The sequence below is a fragment of the Podarcis tiliguerta genome (assembly GCF_965153285.1).
Source record: "Podarcis tiliguerta genome assembly, chromosome: 8".
In the NCBI taxonomy this organism is placed as follows: Eukaryota; Metazoa; Chordata; class Lepidosauria; order Squamata; family Lacertidae; genus Podarcis; species Podarcis tiliguerta.
In genome coordinates, this window is record NC_139541.1 from 70,286,954 (window position 1) to 70,306,740 (window position 19,787).

Genomic DNA, 19,787 nt, shown 5'->3' on the forward strand with positions numbered 1-19,787 from the left:
ACTTACATCACATTGTGCAGCCGTGCTGCGGATCAGATGCGAGGGGCTTCTGGGGTCGTTGCACCCTTTTGCAATCTGATTATTATTATTATTATTATTTTAATGTCACACAAATCTTACAGCCTGGCAAAAATCTTGATGGCTGAAACTCTACGCTTAGCATTTCTAACCTGTTGCCCGGTTAAAGAAATCTTAGTCAATGAATGACATTCGTTTTAATAGATTAGTGAATTGATTCAGCTGGCATGTGCCAGCATTTGATGAAAGCAAGTTGTTTTGGAATAAAAATGCCTCCCCCACCCCGCCCCGGAGCACAGGAGATGCCAGAAATAGAACCAGGGTCCTTCCGCATGCAAACAGATTCTTTACCACTGAGCTACCACCCTTCCTCAAAGAAGGACCTATGAAATAGTGGTCTGGGGCAGGGGTTGATGACTTCTAAGATGGTGGTTACCACCTGCAAACTGCAGTTTTTATGTCTGTATATTAAAACTCTTAATGTCCTATTTTTTCATTCTTGCCTCATAAATCAGAGAATTCTTTTCATAGAATCCTAGAGTTGGAAGAGACCACAAGGGCCATCGAGTCCAACCCCCTGCCAAGCAGGAAACACCATCAGAGCACTCCTGACATATGGTTGTCAAGCCTCTGCTTAAAGACCTCCAAAGAAGGAGACTCCACCACACTCCTTGGCAGCAAATTCCACTGTCGAACAGCTCTTACTGTCAGGAAGTTCTTCCTAATGTTTAGGTGGAATCTTCTTTCTTGTAGTTTGGATCCATTGCTCCGTGTCCGCTTCTCTGGAGCAGCAGAAAACAACCTTTCTCCCTCCTCTATGTGACATCCTTTTATATATTTTTATATATTTAAGGTGATTATTTAAAAAAAATTAAACTTGTTATGGTCCTAGGCCTAGTCTCGTCAGGCTTTGCTTTCCCAAAAGGCAAATGGATATTTGAAGAAATTTAGATACTCGATAGGTTGGAAACTGATGCAATGTCAAAAGAAGAGGAAAACGCATCACTGAAATCCAGCTTGAAGTTACATAAGGGCCTGCTCCTTCTTTGCATCTGGTCACCTTAGGAATTAAGTGGAATGAGGGGAATCAACACCACAAAGGGGGGGGGGCATCTAAACAGGGCAAAATGATATGTGTTTGTCTGTCTGTGTGTAAATCATGATTGGGCAACCTGTAGCCCTCCCGATATTGGTGCCCTCCAACTCCCATCAGGATGTTGCTCAGAGATTATGGGAGTTTTAATCCAGCCACTTGGACCATAAAGAAGGCTGGTCGCCGAAAAATTGATGCTTTTGAATTATGGTGCTGGAGGAGACTCTTGAGAGTCCCATGGACTGCAAGAAGATCAAACCGATCCATTCTTAAGGAAATCAGCCCTGAGTGCTCACTGGAAGGACAGGTCCTGAAGCTGAGGCTCCAATACTTGGGTCACCTCATGAGAAGAGAAGACTCCCTGGAAAAGACCCTGATGTTGGGCACAAGGAGATGGGGACGACAGAGGATGAGATGGTTGGATGGTGTTCTTGAAGCTACCAACATGAGTCTGACCAAACTGCGGGAGGCAGTGGAAGACAGGAGTGCCTGGTGTGCTCTGGTCCATGGGGTCACGAAGAGTCGGACATGACTAAATGACTAAACAACAACAATCCAGCCACTTTTGCTGGTCCACACCTTCCCCATCTATGGTACAGACCAGGCATAGGAAAACACGGCCCTCGAGATGTTTTGTGACTACAACTCCCATCATCCCAGACCACTGGTCCTGTTAGCTAGGGATGATGGGAATTGTAGTCCCAAAACATCTGGAGGGCCGAGTTTGCCTATGCCTGGTATAGACCCCGTGCCTGCTCATGGCATGCATCCTTGGGCAGCCACAGAACCCCCCAGGAGCCTGGCAGCACCCATGCTTGCTTCCTGCCTTGGGCCACACTTTAATAAAGTGTTTGGGTGCTGCCATTTTTATTTCCCACAATGCCACCGATGTTGCGTCACTCTGGGGCATTGTGGGAAATTTAAACAGCCCTTCCCAGATGCACAGCGTTAAATGAGAATTGATGCAACCTGCTTGCCACTGCCACCACCGAGCAAGCCTGCGGGGGGGGGGGGGCATCCATTTGAAGCAACACAATACTACTTTGAACAGCCACAAAGAATTATGGGAGCTGTAGTTTGTTAAAGAGTGCTGAGCAATGAACATGGATTCTATGCACCTTGACTATGGCTAAAAGATTGGCATTGATGAACTGGAAGAAAAAAGATAAGATCCCCTTTAACCAATGAATTGACAACATGACAACATTCGCAACATATGAATGGACTGCCTATTGATGTAGGTTTTGTTTGGATAAATATACTGATGTTTGGAACGAGTTTATATAAAGTATAGTGGGTTATTAATAATCATATTAGGACAATAACATTACGTATACAGTGGTACCTCGATTTAAGAACAGTCCGGTTTAAGAACGATTTGGTTTACAAACTCTGCAAAACCGGAAGTAGTGTCCCGGTTTGAGAACTTTACCTCGGTCTAAGAACGGAAGCCAAACGGTGGAAGGGCACCGGCAGTGGGAGGTCTCATTAGGGAAAGCGCACCTCGTTTTAAGAACAGTTTTGATTTAAGAACGGACTTCTGGAACGTTTTAAGTTCATAAACCGAGGTACCACTGTATATCTTTATAACAATGAATGGAAGTGTAACTGATTATATTTAGTGTATTACATTATATCCCTTTTTCTTATTGTATTTTTAGTTATCATTTGCATTTTTCCTCCTTTTTTCCTTTACTTTCTTCACTTTATTTTGTATAACTGAAATTCTCTAATAACAACAACAACAACAACAACAACAATAACAACAGCAATAGTGCTGAGAGTTGTTAGGACAGCTCCTTTAATGGTCCTCCTACTCTCCCTTCTGTTGATTCTTTTTTGTTAAACCAGACTTGGACAGACTAGTCCTTCAAACAGAGGGCTGTCCTCTGTAAAAAAGGGCACATGGTCACCCTAATCTTGGAATCTTGGAAGCCTTTTAGTTGCTGCCAAAATAATGGGCCACTAGATCTTGGCAGAAAAAAATCTGTCTCTAGGGCTTCTCTCTACCAAAGGTTAGAAAACAGCACAAACGTTAAAGATTATTGCAATATTTTACAGATGCATTCCTGCAAACAGAAGGTGGATGTGCTTGTATCGAAATGGCTCTCAGCTTTGCTAAGTCTTGAAGAATCAGCATATGGCGATGAGGCTCATCGTGTTTTCATATTGCTACAGCTCAGCATTTTGGGAGAATTCAAAAGAACATTCTGAAGTTCTTAAATAATTTTGAAAGCCTCCGAATGCTCGATGTTTCCAGGCAACGTAACTAATGATGAAAGATTGGCTGTCAGAATTGCCACTTGGGATACATATTAGTAATGAAATTCAAGGGTAGTTTTTGGAACCCAGTTTTCTGCAGGCCAATATTGGTTAACGTGGTGGGGGCAGGGCGAGCAAATCTCATGCTTTTAACAAGGCATGTAGATCTAGTGATCAAATACCACAATTTTTCAGAGTTTCCAAACTCACAGTGGCGTGACCTAGCAGCAAAACATAAAGAGAGGCAGTGCGATATAGCCATCGCAGTCTAGGACTATGACGGGGGAGATTTAGGTTCAAACCCCTATTCAACCAGGGGCCAACTTTAGGACAATTACTCTTTGTTAGTCCAACCTACCACATAGTGTTGTTCTGAAGATAAAAGGGTGTGGTGAGTGAGCCACATACAGTGGTACCTTGGGTTAAGAACTTAATTCGTTCCAGAGGTCTGTTCTTAACCTGAAACTGTTCTTAACCTGAGGTACCACTTTAGCTATTGGGGCCTCTTGCTGCCACTGCGCCGTCACCACCACACGATTTCTGTTCTCATCCTGAAGCAAAGTTCTTAACCTGAGGTACTATTTCTGGGTTAGTGGAGTCTGTAATCTGAAGTGTCTGTAACCTGAGGTACCACTGTATACTACCAGGCCAGGTTCAAAGTCCTTGCAAGATCCTTGCAAGACCCTTAACAACTTGGGTCCAGGATACCACAGGGACCACCTGATCCCTTATACCCCTGCCCGATCCCTTAGGCCTTTTGGGGAGTCACTGTTGGTGGTCCCCCATGGCTCAGATCCACTGCATCAGATGGGATACACTCTTGGGGTCTATTTCAACTCAATGGTTCCATGATTCTATGCTCATATTCATCAGGAGCTATATGTTGAATATCGAGGGCATGAATTTATGGAAGCCTCTTCCATCTGAGGTGAGAGAGCATCCCCACTTTCCCTGTTGAACTTCCAGCACCTGAATACTTTAATAAAAAAAAAATCCCAGAAAGCATTTAAACTGAATTTTGACTTCATCGTTTTATCAGTTTTTAATTTTCATTGGATTGCATTCCTTGTACACTGCTTAGAGACAAGCGCCAATAAGCGGCGTATAATGTCCCTGAATGAAATAAATAAGAAATACTTCCTGGAGCTCCTTGGAGGAAAGGCGAGATAAAAATATAATAAATGAGGATAACGAAAGCTGTTGTTTAGGTTTGTTTTCTGCAAATTTAGAACAGGCCAGCAAGGAGGCAGCATAAATGAACTCACGCTGCCTCCTCATCGTTGAGAATGATACCCTCTCTTAGGAACCTTTCAAAGCTCAAGACTGGGGGCTTTGTATTATTATTATGCTTTTGTATTGCACTTTCAAGTGTTGCAAGCGAGAACAATTTAAACACTAAAGCGCGGCCAATGTGAGAGAACATAAAAATACATCTTGCCAGGGTGCTGACAAGGGGTTGGGAGAGCTATAGCTGCGGAAGAGCAATCCCGCACTTTGTCTGCTATTAAAAGCTCTCCTCTTCATGCTCGGATCTGAGCACCATGTAGGAGCTGCAGTTGGCTCAAAGCTGCCTTTGTTGAGCGGGCCTTTGTGTTTGTTCATGGGCCCCTGCTGCCCTCGGGTGGATAAAATCAAACGTGCACCATGCCAAAAGGAAAAAAAGCTTCTTCAGTTTGGGACTCGTTATATAAATTCCCTCCATTCCAGTGTGAAGCAGGAAGGGTTGATAACTCCACACACACACACCCTGCCCCTCCTGAGGTGGGTCTTGAGCTGCAACTCATAGAATCATAGATTTGTAGAGTTGGAAAGGACCCGAAAGGTCATCTATAATCCAAGCCCCTGCAACATAGGAATCAGAGCTATAGAATTTCTATACGATGCAATATGATATTGTCATTGTCCCGTACAGAACAAAGAAATTGAAAAATCTACATAAGACATTCAAAAGCCAACAAGCCTGCTATCCCAGCTGTCCCAATCTGGTTAGCCCCTAAAAACTCTGATACCCTATTTTTAAATACAATATACTCCCATACAGACTCCTTACAACGCGTTTTAAAACCAAAATCGCATTTGGTTAGAATCCCTGACAGATGGCCGTCCAACCTCTGTTTAAAAACCTCCAACGAAGGAGAATCCACCACCTTCTGAGGTGGGTCTGTTCCACCGCCAAACAGCTCTTACAGTCAGAAAGTGCTTTGTAATGTTTAGCCGGGGTCTCATTTCTTAACATTTGAATCCATTGATTCGGGTGCTACCCTCTGGAGCACAAAACAACTTCCCTCATTCCTGGCCCACTGGCTAAGATGGCTGGCGTTGGCGGAGCTTAATGGGAGTCCCAACTGCAGAGCCAACAAGGCAGCCACAGTTGTTTTAGCAGAAAGAGTAATCTGGCAGGTGATGCTTTTCCTGTCAAGGAGGCGCTGTGACAGGAAAGAAGCCACATGCTGAATTTTCTACTCGCTCCGGGCAACCGCTGAAAACAACAACACAACGTGGCAAAAAGTTCTGTCCTTAGGCTGGAGTGAAACGCTCCACCAAACCCAACCCAACAGATCTCCAGAAGACAGCAGCATCTTTTCCAAGGCTGCCCAGCAGCAACCAGTGTGCCTTTTTTGTCAGCCGTCCAGTGTTTAGGGAAGCTTTTAATGTTTAATAGGTTATTGTATTTTAGTCTTCTGTTGGAAGCCACCCAGAGTGGCTGGGGAAACCCAGCCAGATGGACGGGGTATAAATAAATAAATTATTATTATATTATTATACCTTGCTGAACAGCATTGGCTGCACGTCCAGAGGAAATGCAATATAATTGTGAGACGGCGACCTGCGGCTAACATCCAGTATAAATATATGAAATAGCTGCCTTGTACTCAGATCCTTGGTCCATCTACTCACTGTGTCCCCCTGACACTGGCTGAGATCCTCTGCTCTCGGAAATGCGAGAGATTCAACCTGGGGCATTTTAAACATACGTTGCAAAATGTTTGGTGCACAGAAAACGCTTAGAATCCAGTAGAAGAGGCTGCTGAACCAATTCCTTTGCTGGAGGATTAGTGCTGTGATGCCCTCTCTACTACGCTCAGGTTGTATATATGGGTAAATATAACCTAAAGATGCCACAGTCTCCATTCACCTTCGTTCCAGAAAAGGGCTTGAAACCACCACCGACGTGTCTCGCCACTCAGAGACTGGGATTGTGCAGAACAATATGTGTTTTTGAATAGGCTAAAGGTTTTATGATTAGCCACCGCACCAACCCAGAGAACTTCAAAATTTGATGAAGGCTTTGAGAATTCAAATGCAACACACACACACACCCCTGCCCATCCGCTCTGCAATTTGCAAAACAATTTGCTAAGAGTGCTCCCATCAGAGACAAGATTCTGGCCCTGGCATCCTGGCTTTCCTGGTTACTGCTGAAATGAATTGGGAGGGTGGGGTGGAATTCTCATGCAAATTGTGGCACATCAAATTTACTTGCAAAGGAAACCGCAACCTTGAAAGGTTTATTCCATTTTTCTCCCATGCCACATTCCTGGCAATGGGCACTATTTGATTTAAGAGTTTTGGGAACACCAGCTGAAAAAGTGTCAAACCCAACCACTGAACACTGCAAACGATTTCCTCTCAGCACCACGTTTTAAAACATTTCAAAATGTATTGTTCATATAACAATTTCAAATGGCTGACCTACTTTCTGAATTCAGTTTCACTTCTGCTGAATTAACCCTTTTGGATCCGAAGAAGACCTATTCCTTTGCACCATTCCTGGCCACTTGCTCTAAGCTAAATATTCTCAAATTCTGCACTCTCAAGGGCTACTAAATGTACATAAGGAAAGAGAAGCTCACCATTAAATTTACACATGACCTCCCCTGAATAGCAATGGGTGAAAATGTCCATTTCAGTTTCTAATCTTTCCAATGTTAAGTTCAGTTCTCAACATTTTCAGTTTCTCATGTTTTTAAATATAGTTCTCATGAAAATTCATCAACATTTTAGAAAGAGTGTCTCCTAATATGCATAAGGCTGTATGCAATATTACCTGAGATACACATTTTAGAGCAATTTCCCCTAAACTCATGCATCTTTGCCTGTTTTTCCCATGAATATACATCCAAGTATATGCATTTTTTGGGTGCATTACTTAACTGGATAACTGTATCACAAAATTTGGATAAGTATGAATTCAGAAGGTTGCCTGTGTTTTGGTTCACATATTGTTTCAGAGAGTGTGAAGTAGATAAGCTTGCCTTTAAATGTGGACTGAACCAAATCCCTACTCATGATGCAGACATGCAGCAGAATGGTGCAAAGTTGACTTTAATGTGGAGTGGAGGGGAGGAATGCCATTTTTAAAAGACTCTTATAGGACTCACAAGCCATTGACTCAACATTCATCCTGATCCACATGCAAAGTGGTTACATGTCTTCCCATCAGTGCCAGCCCAAGATATTTTGGCACTTCAGGTGGACACACACACACCAAATGGCACCCCCCTTCTTGCTCTGACATCGGGATCTGCTGCACCAATGAATCCTGTTACCTGAGGCAGTCTCCTCACCTTGCCTCATGGGTGGGCTGAACCTGCTTCCCATCAATTGTTCATTCATCCCACCCTTTTCAATGCATTTCCCCATCACTTTTCTAACAGCAAAAGGGCATTTTAAATTTAAAACAACATGGGTGAGAAGGCACTTTCATTATGCAGACCTAAACTTCTTAAATCACTCCTGTATAACAGTGACCTCCTGGAGGGAGGAAAATAGGAATATTTTCTGAAAATAATAAATATATAAATAACCCTAGCGCCAGGGCTCTATTTCAACCATTTCTGAAGAGCGCAATTTTTCTAGTTGCAAGAACATTGCACGCACCCCACCCATTGCCAGAAAGGAACTGTCAAAACTGTGATTCTCGGCATGCGATCTTGAATGAAGCTCTCCCTTTTTCTATCACTTCAGGACCGAGGAGCTGTAGCTCAGTGGTGGAGCATCTGCCTTGAGAGCAGAAGGTCACAGGTTCAATCCCCGACAGCTTCAGGTAGGGCTGGGATAGAATCTTGTCTGAAACCCTGAGAGCTGCTATCAGTCAGTGTAGACAAAGTTGAGCTAGATGGAGCAGTGGTCTGACTTAGTATAAGGCAGATTCCTATGTCCCTATGTCTCCACATTCTCCTGCATGTAGATCACTGGAACATACAAGCCTGTCTTACACTAAGTTAGACTATTGGTCCATCTGACTCAGTATTACATACCCTCCAGCATTTCTCGAATGAATAATAATAATAATAATAATAATTTCAACAATAACAGTACCCCACCCATCTGACTGGGTTGCCCCAGCCACTCTGGGAGGCTTCCAACATTAATAAAAACATAATAAAACATTAAACATTTAAAAAAAATTCCATATACAAGGCTGACTTCAGATATCTTCTAAAGGTTGTATAGTTATTTATCTCCTTGGCTTGGGGGTCACATAACTCCAGTGCCTTTTTTCTGGGGGTACGCAGGGGTACACATACCACGAAGCTCACAGGCTGACCTGGGGCCAGTCGCTGTCATTCTGCCTAACCAACTTCACAGGGTTGGTGCGAGCATAAAATGGAGCAAGGAGAACCATGTACGGGGTCTTGAGTTCCTTGGCATATTGTAAATAAATCAGTTTCTAACAGGGGTCTTTCCCAGCCGTACCTGGAGCTGCTGGTGGCTGAAGTTGCGTCTTTTTGTGGGTGATGCAGGTATTCTGCCATTGAGCTGGTATTCTGCCATTGAGCAGGTATTCTGCCATTCTCATGAACACACACCACAAAAATGTCTCCCCCTGACTCTTGCTCTTGATAGTGAAGCAGTAGGCAGGCTTTATCCCACATCTTGACTGAGTTCTGGTGGGGTTCCACCAAGGGACAGATGCCACAGATGTGGCTCATAAGCCAGAAGTTGGCTACCGCTGCTCCGAACAACTGCAATCTCCTTTCCCCCCAAAGCTATAAAAATACCTTAGCAGCTGTCTTTTGATTCGAAACTGCTCTCTGGCTCTGCTTGGAGATCAATCCATGCTCTGACAATATACAAAAAAGAACCAGGTCCTTTGCCCTCATCGGTGAGCCTTCCCACAGAAGCCCCTCACAAAAGTAAAATAAAACGGCACTCACCCAGAATCTGAGGATGGGCTTCTGGTGGAATCGCTGCTGTCCTTCCTCCGGCAAATACGTCCCGGGAAACCAGACAAGTCCTCAGACCCAGCCAAGGGTGCCAGGTTATGCCAGCCTCAGTGGCCAGCGAAAGCCAAGGCAGATCAGCCCACAAGGGGAAGCTGAGCATCCAGAACAATGAGCCCCTGTGTACACTTTGGGCGTAGAGGGAGCAGCAGTGGCGAGATGTCAGGATGAAGTGATGCACACAGATGTGCCAGACGTGGAGATCGGGCTTAAGTATTGATGGAGATGGGGGCAGGGAGGACCGGAGGGTGGGGAGCTAAACACCCAGGAAAGGAATGACTTGCGGAAGTAAACAGAAGTCTAGGATTGGGCTGCTTTGTTAAGCAGGGGTCCTGTAACTGAGCTAGGGGTGTTCTCAGCAGGTGGCCCAGGGGGCCTGAGCCCCAGGTCTTTTGCATCAGGTCCCTGATCTCCTGCCCCATTCTTTCCCAAGGGCCACACCTCGGTGGCAGAGCAACTGTCTTGAATGGTGTTCAATCCCCACCAACTCCAGCTAGGGCTTGGAATATCTCCTGCCTGGAGCGCTAGAGAGTCGCTGCCAGTTAGTGTAGGTGGCACCGAATGGACGGAGCAATGTGCAAGACATCTTCCCATTTTGCCTTTTTAATTTTTTAAAAAAAGAAATATTCTTTTGCTTACTGGGTATATTGTGGAGCACAGGGCTGGTAAGATCCAAGGTCTCCGACACCTTAATTTGCCCAGAGGCATCCAAGCATGTAAACAGGCACATGCCCATTTGCATCCTGAGCCTCTGCCTAGCTATGCCCCTGATGACCCTGACCATTAGGTTCAGTCGTGACTGACTCTGGGGTTGCGGCGCTCATCTCGCTTCATTGGCCGAGGGAGCCAGTGTACAGCCTCCAGGTCATGTGGCCAACTTGACTAAGCCGCTTCTGGCGAACCAGAGCAGCGCACGGAAACGCTGTTTACCTTCCCACCAGAGCAGTCCCTATTTATCTACTTGCACTTTGACGTGCTTTCGAACTGCTAGGTTGGCAGGAGCAGGGACCGAGCAACAGGAGCTCACCCCGTCGCAGGGATTCGAACCGCCGACCTTCTGATCGGCAAGTCCTAGGCTCTGTGGTTTAACCCACAGCGCCACCCGCGTCCCTAGTGGGTTATTAATAATCATATTAGGACAATTTTAGGACAATAATAATCATATCAGGACAATAACATTATGTATACAGTGGTAACTCGGTTTAAGAACAGTCCGGTTTAAGAACGATTCAGTTTACAAATTCCGCAAAACCGGAAGTAGTGTCCCGGTTTGAGAACTTTACCTTGGTCCAAGAACGGAGTCCGAACAGTGGAAGGGCACAGCGCCACTCGCGTCCCATGCTCCTGATACCATGGATAAAAATCAAAATATAGCAGCCAACATGGAGTGATGGACAGTAGAGCTCTGGCTTGAGAGTGGGAAATCTGGACTCCGATATCCATTTGAGGTCCGTTTTAGAAGACATGTCTCCATGTTAAACCCATGCCGGGGTCTGGATAACATAAATGCTTGTGTGGGGGCCAGTCATACAGGCTGAACTGACAAAACCAGCACAATTTCCTGGCAGGGTTTCAGTTCTGCAGGTCCAGCTCAAGGTTTTGACCCTCCTGTCCCATTTGAGGTGTCATTTAGCTGCATATGTAGGCATTTCTACAGGACACTTTCTATGGTGGAGATGCAGGGCCTGCTGCCCTCCAGATATTTTTGGACATCCCAACTCTCATCAGCTCCAGGTAGCATGGTCCAAGCGGTAGGTCGGTGGTAAAGCATCGGCTTTGATTGATTTGATTGTTTGATTATGTTTCTACGTTGCTTTTCATGCACATAAATTGCAAAGCGGCTTACGAACAGTAAACAACAACAGCATAATAGAACTTCACATATACAACATAAATTGTAACAATTCCTCAATAAAACAATTATACAGTAAATCTTCAGTAAAACAATTGCAGTCTATAAAACACTATTAACAAAACGATGGGGGGAAATAAGCTAAACAGCACCATTACAACAAAAGTCATATACAGGATTCAAAACGTACTACAGCATTCATGATCCATAAAACAATATTAACAACATTAACAGAATAGCAGCAAAAAAAACCCCTTAGCACGATGGAATTCGTGCACACACTCTCCCGATGAGTGCAGAAGGGTCTCAGGTCCTGGACTGGCAACCCCTGCCAGAAACCTTTGAAAGCTGCTGCCCTGACAAAACCGCAGCTCCCTGTGAAGAGGGTTTGGTTGTTAAACCAATCCCTCCTCATGAGGAACTCTGAAAACTGTAGCTCTGAAATGGCTGCAGAGGAAAACAGAGCTACGTAAAAATTGTATGCCCCTAATTTATTTATGCATATGTAAATTTGGAACGGATTTCTGCAATTTACACAGAAAGACTTCTCACCATAGTGGGGGAAGGGGGCCTACTGTGCTGTGTCTGAGCAGCTTCAAGGCTTTCAGGGAAGTTTTTAAAGTTTGATGTTTTACAGTCATACCTCGGGTTACAGCCGCTTCAGGTTGCGTTTTTTTCGGGTTACACACCCGCCGAAACCTGGAAGTACCGGAATGAGTTACTTCCGGGTTTCGGTGGTCACGCATGCGCAGAAGCGTTAAATTGCGCTTTGCACATGTGCAGAAGTGCCGAATCACAACCTGCGCGTGCACAGACGCGCCGCTGCGGGTTGTGAACGTGCAACCCGCACGGATCACATTCTCAACCCCAGCATCCACTGTATTATGTTTTTAATATTCTGTTGGAAGCTGCCTAGAGTGGCTGGGGAGGCCCAGCCAAATGGATGGGGTATAAGTAATAATAATAATAATAATAATAATAATAATAATAATGTTTTTGATCATTAAACCAGACTTGGACTAGACAGAGGACTGTACTCTTATAAACTAGGACACACCTGGCCATTGCTACTGAACGGGATGGGGAGTAGAATAGTCCTGAACAGGACCCCAAACTGTATTAGGGAAAGGGGAGATTCCTGCATTGCAAGGGGTTGGGCTAGATGGCCCTCGGGTTCCCTTCCAACTCTGCAATTCTACGATTCCACCCAGCGCATTCTTTGAACCGACATTTTTCTAAGCTTCCTGCGCTCCCTTTTCATAAGGCTGAACTCAGCTGCCGAACAGGCACTTGGGAACTGTAGTCCGCTCGATCCACGGTCTGCTTGACGAGCAAATGAGAGGGAGAGAGAACTTCAACTCCCGTCAGGCAATTCCCCATGACGCATCCACCCCTTGGCCATTCTGATTGGGGAAAAAATGTGAGGAAACCCCTCCCTTCGCCTTGTCAGTCTTTGGATCCCGCTCATTGGACGAGAGGCTTGTATGTGGAGAATGTATAGCAAATCGCGCGCCTCACCGTGTCTTAATGGGCGGGATCCAATGGGAGAAAGGGAGGTGGGAGGGGAGTTGCCCAAGTTGCTGCATAGTAATGCCCCCCCCCCCATCTTAGAATTGTAGAGGAAGGGGACCTTAGGGTTATCTAGTCCAACCCCCTGCAATGCAGGAATCTCAACTAGATCATGCATGACAGATTGCCAACCAACCTCCGTATCCCCCAGGAGGGCATTATTCATTTAGTCCATTTATATGCCACCTTTTTCTTACAAAGGGACGCGGGTGGTGCTGTGGGTTAAACCGCAGAGCCTAGGACTTGCCGATCAGAAGGTCGGCGGTTCGAATCCCCGTGACGGGGTGAGCTCCCATTGCTCGGTCCCTGCTCCTGCCAACCTAGCAGTTTGAAAGCACATCAAAGTGCAAGTAGATAAATAGGTACCGCTCCAGCGGGAAGGTAAACGGCGTTTCCGTGCGCTTCTCTGGTTCGCCAGACTCCCTTGGCCAATAAAGCGAGATGAGCGCCGCAACCCCAGAGTTGGCCACGACTGGACCTATTGGTCAGGGGTCCCTTTACCTTTACCTTTCTTACAAGGAGCTCCAGGAGGCGTGCATGGTTCTCTTCCTCCCCATTTCATCCTCACAACAACCCTGTGAGGTAGGCTTGGGCTAAGAGATTATGACTGGCCCAAGTTCACCCAGTCAGCTACATGGCGAGCTGGGGATTCGAACCCTGGTCTCCCCGGTCCTAGTCCGGCACTCTAACCATTAACAGCACTTCACTGGCATTACTTGAGTTGGTTTCAAACAACCAATACAATGTACTTGGTCTATCTAAAAAGTAATGGAAGCAAGCAAGTTCAGAATCAGAACTTGCATCAGTATGAATACAATGGAAGAAAAAAGAAGGGGGGGGGAGAGACTACAAGTGGTGTTGGACAAAGTGGAAAAAATACATGTGGCCCACCAGGTGTTATTGAACTACAAAACGGAAGCTAATTTGAGGGATAGTGCCTCAAACAGCATTATGCCTCAACAGTGGCGTAGCGTGGGGGGTGCAGGGGGGCAACATCTGGGGGTTAGGGTTAGGGGGCGCAAATCCACGGGTTAGGGGCGCAAATTACTTGCCCCGGGTGCTGACAACCCACGCTACGCCACTGTGCCTCAAGAAACTGCAGGATTGGTAGCAAACGTGTGCGCAGCTTCGGAAACTAGCAATGGAAGCAATAACAACTTTGCCCCCCCCCCAGCTCTTTTGTGTCCGTATTTCCACTTTTTGAAATACGGCAACCCTAGAATAATAGGAATTCTCAGTACCACTAGAAGAAGGTCCTCTGCCAGGGAGCACAGAGGCCAGGCAGGAACGCAACAAATGCCCCATGGTGCCTGTCCAGTCAACTTGCCCCTCCTTTTTTTATGTTTTGAGTTGTTTGGGTTTGAGGTTTGGTGGGCTTTTTGGTTGGGTGGTCTGCATTTTTTTTTGGTCTGTGTTGCTTTTTATGTGTGCGTAGATGTTCTGCCTTGAGTGTTTTTTGGGAGGATTCTGAGCATTGCCAGTTTTTCTTCTGTGAAATGGTTATCCTGTGGTGCGCCAAACACAACTCCTTCGATTTCTAGACGTGTCCCCAGGCTCCGAAATGTTGGGGACACCTTGGTTGGACTCAGTTTTGGACTACAAGGACTGGGGAGGCCTGGGTTCAAATCCCCAAACTGCCACCAAGCTGACTGGGTGGCCTCAGACCAGTCACTCCCTCTCTCTGTGCCTAACCTTCTTCACAGGGTTGTGATGAGGATAATATGGGGGAGATCAAAGTATGCTGCCTCAAGGTCATTGAAGGAAAGGTGGCATTAAAATATGTATAATAATAAATACACACACTAGTTAAGCTGTGCGCACCCCATATAGGTGTGTGTTATAGAGTGAAAAATACAGTAATTAAAACACTTTTAAAGCACATGTCTTCCCCCAAAGAAACCTGGGAACTGAAGCCCTTTGAGGGGATAAACTACAGTTCCCAGGATTCTTTGGGGGGGGGAGACATGTGCTTTAAATAGATGGTGCGAACACCACCTAAGTCTGGATGTAGTCATTCGCCCCAGAGACAATTCCATAGGATTGTATCGAACTAAGTTCTACTCAAATGTAGACCCATTGGAAGTGGTGGACATAAACTACTCATGTGCATTAAGCTCAATGGGTCTGCTGTGAGTAGCATTGGATACCACCCAGAGATGGAAAGAAGATAAAGTCCTTACCAGAGAAGAATGGCAGATCAAGTTGATGGATTATGCTAAAATGACTGGAAGAATCAGAAATCAGGAAGATCAAAATTTTAATAAGGAATGGGGGAAATTTATAACTTATCTTAAACACCATTGTAAACAGTTAAAACCATTACAGTGGTACCTCGGGTTACATATGCTTCTGGTTACATACGCTTCAGGTTACAGACTCCGCTAACCCAGAAATATTACCTCGGGTTAAGAACTTTGCTTCAGGATGAGAACAGAAACCGTGCAGCAGCACGGCGGCAGCAGGAGGCCCCATTAGCTAAAGTGGTGCTTCAGGTTAAGAACAGTTTCAGGTTAAGAACGGACCTCCGGAACGAATTAAGTACTTAACCCGAGGTACCACTGTAGTAGGTTCGGAGTATCACTTGTAGTTTAATGGTGAATTTTGGATACAATGGAGAGATAAAAGATATGGATTATTATAAAAGATGCAGGAGGAAATGATTATCAATAGGATCCACAAAGGGGAGGAGGGAAGTCCAAGAGATTTCTTGGGATCTTGTTTTTATGTTGTATGTTGAATATGTGACTGTAAAGTTTTAATCTGAAAAACCAAATAAATAATTTTTAAAAAAATAATAAAATTGGATACCACCATAGCAAATATATCTATTTCAAGGCCTCGTGCCGGATCTCTCAACTCAGCCGCTGCCTGTTAGCAAAGAGAAATATTAAAAATGAAACAGACACCTGAGGGATGTGCCTGCTTTCTCTCCCAGGAGCCAAAGGCTAGGAGTTCTGTGCCCTGGGCAGTGCGAAGATGGAAGTGCCCTTCTTTGCTGTCCCTGGCACAGGGCGAGAGAGGGCTGTGTCAGTCACCCACCGTGCCATCCCGAGAGCTGGAGACAAAGGCTGTGGTTGTGAGCAGGCATGAGTCAAGCAACGGCTACCGTGCGCACCAGGGTGATTCATTGTGAAGACAAAGGCTGCAGGGACTGTTTGCCCTGGCTACTAAGTCATAGCAGTTGGCAGCAGAGAATTGACCTATTGTCTCCAAGAGAAGAGCGTGGATGTTTTCTGCGCGCTGGAGGGGCCTGATAGTTTAATTGACCCCAAAGGCATTCTGGTTTGAACCAGCTGCCTGGATCGCTCCTGCGTCCACCCCCTGCCACATTATTTGTAAATAAGCACAGACATATAGCGGGGAGCTGGGGAACCTGTGGCCCTCCAGGTGTTGTTGGACTACAGCTCCTATCAACCTTGGCCATAATGGGAGTCTTGAGTCTACAGCTCCCAAGATGTGTTGGGGGCAGCTGTGTGCTTTCAATGTATGGTACAAATCTGACCTACTTCTTATTGTCCATGAATCTCCATTCACCCTGCCTTGTCGGCTGCTTGGAAACGTGTTAGTTTTCCTGATAGCTAGTTAATTCTGTGTTTCCCGTGTGGTGTAGTGGTTAAGAGCAGTGGACTCGTAATCTGGTGAACCAGGTTCGCTTCCTTGCTCCTCCACACGCAGCTGCTGGGTGACCTTGGGCTAGTCACACTTCTCTGAAGTCTCTCAGCCTCACTCACCTCACAGAGTGTTTGTTGTGGGGGAGGAAGGGAAAGGAAAATGTTAGCTGCTTTGAGACTCCCTAGGGTAGTGATCAAGTGGGATATCAAATCCAGACTCCTCTTCTTCTTTCTGTTTTCTTTTGAAATGCAGTCTCCCATTTTTTTTCTCTCTCTCTGCTTCATTCTTAAATTGATGTGCTTAACTGGAACTCTGGAGGTGAAAAATGCCACCCCACAGACTGGCTGATGCCAGTCAGAGTAAATGGTAGAAGGCTGTAAATGGTACCAGGCTAGATGGACAAATAGTCTAACATGATATAAGGCAGCTTCCAATGAACTGAATCCAGTGGCGTAGCGTGGGTTGTCAGCACCCGGGGCAAGGCAAGTAATTTGCGCCCCCTAACCCTAACCCCCAGATGTTGCGCCCGGTGCGGCCAGCCCCCCCTGCACCCCCCACGCTACGCCACTGACTGAATCTGGTCACCCTAGTTCTGCCCCTTAACCTGAAAGCAGGGATGGAAGGAGCTATCAGTTTCAGTTCTCTCTTTCCCCCCATCTTGAGTTAAAATTCTCTACATTTTGCAGCAATTTTTTTAAAAACCCTCATGAAAATTCTTTAGCATTTTTAATTTTTTTTTGCAAATTTCTCCTAACAAAGCACATTTTGTATGCAGTTTTGACTGGTGTGCACTTTTTTTTGCAAGCAATTTCCCTAACATGCCTTTTAAAATACTATTTTCGCTTAAATGTTTGTTCTTCTGTACACATCTTATGTAATTCACTTAATGCGTGCATTTTTTTTGTAAACATTGTTTGGTTGGGAGAACTGCATTGCACGATTTGGGTCAGTGCAGATTTCAAAGGATGGCTGTGACTCATTGTTTTCCTACGGGTGGATTTTATAGATCTGCCTTGAAACGTGAACTGAATTAAATTCGTTCTCTCTTTCCCCCGCCCCTCAATTTCTACCTGGAAGTGCAACCAGTTAAAAAGCAGATAGGAAAGCCCAGGTCGCATTTGTGGAAGACCTAGCTCAGGGTTCAGCCAGCGCAGCTGATTAGCTGGATCTATTGTCATCACGAGTCCCTTGGAGATGTCATGGGCGGAATGGTCCAATCCTGGGGAAGAATGGGAGGAGCTTGGGGAGTTGATGCCTGACCACCCTGGGGAGGGTCCCAGGGGGTTGCTTGGAGAGGGAGTGTTGGTTGCCACTGAACTCACTGGGTGATTGTACCTGCACCTGCACACCAATCAAAATCAGTGGATGAGTGCCTTATACCACAGTGCCCTCTTGTGTTGTGTTGGTGTGCTAACATGAGCATGAAGCTCCTCATCACAGCCTCCATTGTGGACCAAACTACTGTACTTATTCCATCAGTGCGGGGACCTGTGGCTCTCCACATCTTGTGGGACTCCAACTCCCCTCAGTTCCAGCCAGCAGAGACAATGAGAGCTGAGGTCCAACATCATCTTGAAGGCCACAGATTCCCACGTTAATCACACTGCTACGAAACATACTTAAAATCTCCTATTTTGAAAGGAAAGCAGCCTGATCCTGATTCTGCTGGAATCTGCCCTGCGGCTATTTGCCCTTAAATATCATTATAAGCCACGGGACGGGGTGGCGCTGTGGGTTAAGCTACAGAGCCTAGGACATGCTGATCAGAAGGTCGGCGGTTCGAATCCCTGCGATGGGGTGAGCTCCCTTTGCTCGGTCCCTGCTCCTGCCAACCTAGCAGTTCGAAAGCACGTCAAAGTGCAAGTAGATAAATAGGTACCGCTCCGGCGGGAAGGTAAATGGCGTTTCCGTGCACTGCTCTGGTTCGCCAGAAGCAGCTTAGTCATGGTGGCCACATGACCCGGAAGCTGTACGCCGGCTCCCTCGGCCAATAAAGCGAGATGAGCGCCGCAACCCCAGAGTCAGTCACGACTGGACCTAATGGTCAGGGGTCCCTTTACCTTATCATTATAAGCGGTAAATAGCATCTTTGGGGAATAGTAACAGTGGGTAAGCAGGAAAGTGGTGCAGGGCCTTGATCTGGAATGTGAATCGTGTGCGGTTTCTTTTCTTTCAAAATTGGCAGTGTTAAGTGCACCTTTTTTAAAAAAGGTGATTAATGCAATGTGTTGTTTGGCTCATATACTTGATACAGCACAGCTTCTCCTGTTACCAGAGGAGTAGCGGTCCTTGGTTGTGGGTGGTCAAGGACCTGTTACTATTTCTGCAGAGGGCCCCTGTCTCCAGCATCCTAAACCAGACATAGGCAAACTCGGCCCTCCAGATGTTTTGGGACTACAGTTCCCATTATCCCTGACCACTGGTCCTGTTAGCTAAGGATCATGGGAGTTGTAGTCCCAGAACATCTAGAGGGCTGAGCTTGCCTATGCCTGGCCTAGACCCTCCCAATCAACATGACAAGGGAACCCTTGGGCAACTTAGAGAACTCTTCTGGCCCTCTGCTCTGATTGGAGACAATCAATGTGAAAGGACATGAGTCAGCCGCTGAAGACTGGCTCCTAAGGTCACTCAGGATAAGGCGCACAGGAAGAACATGGAAGAGGAGTTCTTCTATGTACTCCAAAGCTTAAGGTAAAGGTAAAGGTAAAGGTACCCCTGCCCATACGGGCCAGTCGTGTCCGACTCTAGGGTTGTGCGCCCATCTCACTTAAGAAGCCGGGGGCCAGCGCTGTCCGGAGACACTTCCGGGTCACGTGGCCAGCGTGACGAAGCTGCTCTGGCGAGCCAGCACCAATGCAGCACACAGAAATGCCGTATACCTTCCCGCTATAAAGCGGTACCTATTTATCTACTTGCACTTGGGGGTGCTTTCGAACTGCTAGGTGGGCAGGAGCTGGGACCGAAAGACTCCAAAGCTTAGGGACACTGAAAACGCAAGGTGCTTCAAAAGATGGACGTGCAAGTTTTGTTACATGCAATGGAAAACCCAGCTCCGAAAGACGATACTGGAGCTTTCCAAACCATTTGCCCATGTATGTACACAGAAAATAGCTGATCTCTGAAAGACAACATGTGGCGATTTGCATAGATTGTT

At 46.0% G+C, this 19,787-nt stretch overlaps 1 protein-coding gene across 7 annotated transcripts in view; it reads right to left on the reverse strand.

Annotated features, from left to right (window-relative positions):
- Positions 1-9,788, reverse strand: part of MAG (myelin associated glycoprotein) — a 76,318-nt gene extending 66,530 nt beyond the window's left edge. Inside the window, exon 1 of one of the 7 annotated variants that reach the window (XM_083455207.1) lies at positions 9,535-9,788. In XM_083455207.1, coding sequence (XP_083311333.1) covers positions 9,535-9,703 — 169 coding nt within the window. In that variant the 5' untranslated portion in view covers positions 9,704-9,788. The remainder of the gene's footprint in view (positions 1-9,534) is intronic. The other 6 variants (XM_083455213.1, XM_083455211.1, XM_083455216.1 and 3 more) reach the window with 6 other exon arrangements.
- Between the last annotated feature and the right edge of the window lie 9,999 nt (positions 9,789-19,787).